Here is a 5000-nt window from a genome sequence, read left to right as displayed (position 1 = left end):
TATCTGAAAGTGAGAATAAAACAAACGGCCGTTACGGTCGTGTTCACCTCCATACAGAGACGTTGGAGAGTTTTACTCGAATCGTCTGATAATTCATCTGCTGCAGAATCACAGCTTTTATTCACATCACTTTCCAACATCTTTATTCCATTAAAGTGGATTTTATTTCCCTCTCAGCTCACTGGAGAGGAAACACCCCAAAAACCACTGAGTTTTCTAGGAATAAAAAAAATAAAACATCAGGTTTAAAAGTTTGAAGGTGTTTATTTCTGTCAGGGTACAGAGGGAAAAAACAGCTCTGAGAAACACCTCCGCAGATGTTTCCAGCTGTTTGTCTCTAACAGGATGTTGAGGCTTTCCACACCACTTTGAGCAGAGGAACAGAAGTGAGCGCATCTCCTCCAGATCCTTTACCTTCGTGATGTTTCCAGGTCGCTGGATATTTTAGTCATGGAATAAAATTTTCTATCACCTTCCTTCAGTTAGACTGCATCGACCAGGCTGCGGCTGAAAAGGTGGTACGAATGTCCACACCCTTAACCCTCCACCTCACATCCACCTAGACATGCCTGAGAAAAGCTCGAGGGCCTACACACATGGTAAAATTCCTTGTGGCAATAGTAAAGAACAAAACAATGGGTTCCGAGACAGAGTTGTGGTTGGAGAAGATGTTATTGAGGCGCCAGGAGAAGCGAGCAAAGTGAAATATTATTGCAGTGGCTGATGTTAATGTAAACATAGGGAGAAAACACCAAATAATTGTAATGGAAAAATATGGACCTAAAAGGGTTAAAGGGCTTGAAGTAATGGAGAAGATTTAGAAAAATTAAATTAAACTAAATCAAAATAAACTGACTAATCCTAACCTAAATAAATAAATAAACTCAACGTAAATCAAACTAAACTAAGATCACAGAGCCATTTTACCCCTTTTACTTTTACCATGTTATCATTACCACATAGGCAACGAGTGGAAACTGAAGTAAAATAAGGGGAGCACCCTTTCCTTAAAGCATGATAAAAATCCTCAGGATTCTAAGGAATTGCCAGGCGAAAACCATGAACCACACTGGAACAACAAAACAAGTACACAAACATATGGAACATGTGGGTTATGTAAGTGATAAATTAAAGGTGTAATGAAATAAATGTGGGTTTTTGGTTAAATAAGTTCTGAAGTTCAACAGATCAACAACTAATACGTGTTAAACTTGTGACCCATAGGCTGTATGAAGGCCACAGAAAGGTGGGGTTGTTTATTAGGGGGAAAAATTAGTGAACATCGAAACAATCCATAGAAAAAATTGACCCCAGCAAGTTTAGGCAGCTGGGCTAGAAGGTATATATACTGGGGGATTGGTGAAGGGGGGTGTACTTGACCGCATCGATTCATGAATCTGTGTATTTGAGTGCCATTTTTTCTGTGACATTTTTCTAAATAAAACCGATTGCTTTTTCTCATCCAAGCCTGGAGGAGTTCTTTTCTTCTTTGGTTTTCCTGCATTTTTTGATCTGAACTGTGAGACTTCTGATAATATTAGTAATTGAAAAAAGCTCCAGGACCACCTGAAGTGTCCCCAGGAGAGGGGCTCTGGGTTCCGACAACCACCACAGCAACAACAAAGTCAGGAAAAACTGACTGAAGCCACACTTCCCCTGATCTGCTGTCGAGAGAAAAAGAAAAATTCCATCAGCTGTTACTGATGAGACGCCGTGTGATGACATTATTAAAAAAAAAAAAGAAAAGAAAAATGTTTTGGTACATTGCAAAAGAAATCCGAGTCATTTTCATACACGCGCTTGTGTTTATCGCAAATCTTTCGTGTCCTGTATGTCCTCAAACCTTTTCACAAAACAGAGTGACCTGAAGGTTTTTTTGTAGCTTAATGTCAATTTGACATCATCTCAGGACACGAGGTCTGGACAGAACATTCACGCAACTGACCCAGCTTCTGATACACATGAACCGGGGCACGGGGTGGGGGGGATCACACCGAACATAGCCTTACGCAATAAATAATGACCAGAAGAATGACCATTCCTCTCAACTGCGAAGACCACGACACGGTAATCCGAGACAAGGTTTTTACTGGTTATTTTGACTGGAACTGGAAGTGTTTCAGATTAATTCAGTGTTATTGAGCGTATAGTTGCTGTGTGGGAGTAAATCAACAGAATCTCAAACTTTTCCTTCCAGTTCTAATAAAAATCTGGAGGTGACAGAATGCAGGAGGCGTCACACACTCGCTCAGGCATTAAAGCATGCATGCAGGGATGTTACAGGACGGCCTCGTTCAGCACACACCTGACTGTTGATTCATATCGTCTACAGGTGAAAAATATCTCTCACATTTTGATGTCTGTCCCACCTTCGGAACGCAGTCTGAGCTGCACGCCTCTGAACGCTTCACACTTAGGGTTAGGATTAGACGAGTACTAAACTCTTTTAATAAGAAGATGATGAGATGTAAGGTACCACATCAGATTAAACCTTTATAATAGGCTGGTCTCGGACCTGACGGATCCTGTGCTGCTTGGTCCTGTACCACAGAGGACAAACCTGTTCTGTCTATGACAGATGAATAATAGAAGGAATTCTGTCCTTTTTCTTGTCTGGAGTATCAACACTGAATACATGATGGTCATAAAGTGTCTGGTGAACTAGGATGTTAGGATGCCGTCACCCCAACACCACTGCCCCCCACCCACTCACACATCTTCACTCGGGTTTTGCTGACCGCAGAGTGACCAGACGCTGTATGTCCAGGAAGTCCTCATGTCACCCTCTGACTCTTAGTCCTGCTGGAGTCACTGAATCAACACCATCATTATCCATCATTGATCAAAGGCATGCTGAATTCTCTCTCTCTCTGTAATAAAGTGACACTTTAACTCTGAGGAAATGGGCAGTGATGTAAAGGACACACTCAGTGACATCAATTGACCATACCAAGGAGCCATTCATCTGACATCTGAAATAAATCAGGTATGTATAAAGGTCAGGGGAGGGAGGATGTTTTATTTCTAGCCTACGCTTTGTGTCAATACAGATCACACAATGGGTCTTTCATAAGATAAGTGGGCGGAGCCTGTGAGCAATTCTTCAGGATGCTGGATAACAGATCTGACAGTTCACACACCCTTTTTTATAACCGCAGACTTCTGTAACCTTAAAAATGAAAGAAAAACAACTTGTTCCATCTCTGTGTGACATTACAGCGTCTGAAAAAGCGGAAACCAATCAGAATGTTTGTTTTTTTATGGAAAATTACAATGAGCTGTGTGCTAAGTATTTACTTCCAGTGTCTGTGTGTGTGTGTGTGTGTGTGTGTGTGTGTGTGTGTGTGTGTGATGGAGCCACATCAGCTTAGCGCTCACCTGTAGGCTGCAGGAGCCGGTGAAAGACGAGTAATCCAGCTGGAGAGGTCACTCCAGAGACCAGCGTGACTTTGAGCAGCATCCCATCGTGTTTATCAGCACGGCAGATCGCTCCTTTAAACCTGTCACTCCAGTACACATCACTCTACACACACACACACACACATCTGTTTACAGATGGTAAATACATGTATACACAAATACACAAGGATATAAATGTTCTTAAACACTCCTCTCTTTACTGAGTCAGAGATAAACACCAGAGTAAATTACATTATCAAATAAACCAGCTTAAGGTCCGTGGTTTAGTTATCATACCTTTTGTTCCTGCTCCTAAATGTTCTTAGGATTATTGCCATGAACCTTCTTACTATTATAACAGTTTTTAATAAACAGCAGGAAAAGACACATTTTCTTACTGCTGTTATTGTTCATAATGACTCCTAAGGAACTCTTAATGCTTCAGCTTCATGGATGAGTGAGTTTGGTGTGGAGGAACTTGACTGGCCTGCACAGAGTCCTGACCTCAACCCCATAGAACACCTTTGGGATGAATTAGAGTGGAGACTGTGAGCCAGACCTTCTCGTCCAACATCAGTGCCTGACCTCACAAATGTGCTTCTAGAGGAACGGTCAAAAATTCCCATAAACACACTCCTAAACCTTGTGGAAAGCCTTCCCAGAAGAGTTGAAGCTGTTATAGCTGTAAAGGGCGGGGCAACTCCATATTACATTCATGTGCATGTAAAGGCAGACGTCCCAAAACTTTTGACAATGTTGTGTAGTTTGTTACTATCGTTATTGTTAAGATTGTTATCGCTGTTTTAATGATAACTGATAGATTTATTATTTTTTTTGTGTCTATGTCATGGTTATCGTTAGTGTCGTTCCACCGTTTATTTAGCCTTTACTAGAGAAGCAGATGGACGAATCGGTGGGTGATTTCAGACGGAGAAGGGGAGACAGGCGAAACTATCCGTCGATCAGCAAGCAACGATGTTCAATTAATCCAAACACATGAAGCAGGAAACACAAACAAGTTCAAGAATCAAGATCAAGAGTGAGTGAGAACTCGGAACCCGGATCAGTCTGTACAGGAGGGTAAACACGGAACAGAGTGTTCTACATAAGTAGCCACACTACTCGAGACACAGAGAGAAATGAGGACTGATAAAACAATGATGTAAATACAGGACAGGAATCAAGACCATAACACACAGCTCTGTGTGCTGAAGTGCAGGGAGACCGCTGATATTTTATTATTATTAGGTCCTGGGTTTGAATCCCGGGTTGGAACAGGCAGGGGCCTTTCTATGTGGAGTTTGCATGTTCTTACCGTGTGTGTGTGGGTTTATTCCGGTTTCCTCCCACAGTCCAAAAACATGTACATTAGGGTGAATGGTCATTCTAAATTGCCCATAGGAGTGAGTGTGAGTGTGTGTGGTTGTCTGTCTATATGTGTGGCCCTGTGATCCATCCCCTGCCTTTCATCCAATGTGTGCTGGGATAGGCTCTGGCAGATCCCTGTGACCCTGATTAGGAATAAAGTGGGTATAGACAATGGATGGGTGGATTATTATTTATTCCTATCTTCACTTGGACTTGCTGCTCGATTCGTCATC

General features: G+C 42.0%; 1 protein-coding gene across 2 annotated transcripts in view; it reads right to left on the bottom strand.

Moving 5' to 3' along the window:
- Positions 1-5000, bottom strand: part of LOC131353570 (very low-density lipoprotein receptor-like) — a 32349-nt gene that overhangs the window by 1356 nt on the left and 25993 nt on the right. For both annotated transcript variants that reach the window (XM_058390705.1, XM_058390706.1), the window contains exons 9-10: positions 3379-3523; positions 1-3 (exon numbers count right to left, since the gene is read on the bottom strand). The exon at positions 1-3 is cut by the window's left edge and continues 72 nt beyond it. In XM_058390705.1, the coding sequence (XP_058246688.1) occupies positions 1-3; positions 3379-3523 (148 nt within the window). The remainder of the gene's footprint in view (positions 4-3378; positions 3524-5000) is intronic.

This window comes from Hemibagrus wyckioides, linkage group LG05 (genome assembly GCF_019097595.1).
Source record: "Hemibagrus wyckioides isolate EC202008001 linkage group LG05, SWU_Hwy_1.0, whole genome shotgun sequence".
In the NCBI taxonomy this organism is placed as follows: Eukaryota; Metazoa; Chordata; class Actinopteri; order Siluriformes; family Bagridae; genus Hemibagrus; species Hemibagrus wyckioides.
This window is presented reverse-complemented; position numbering and strand designations above follow the sequence as displayed.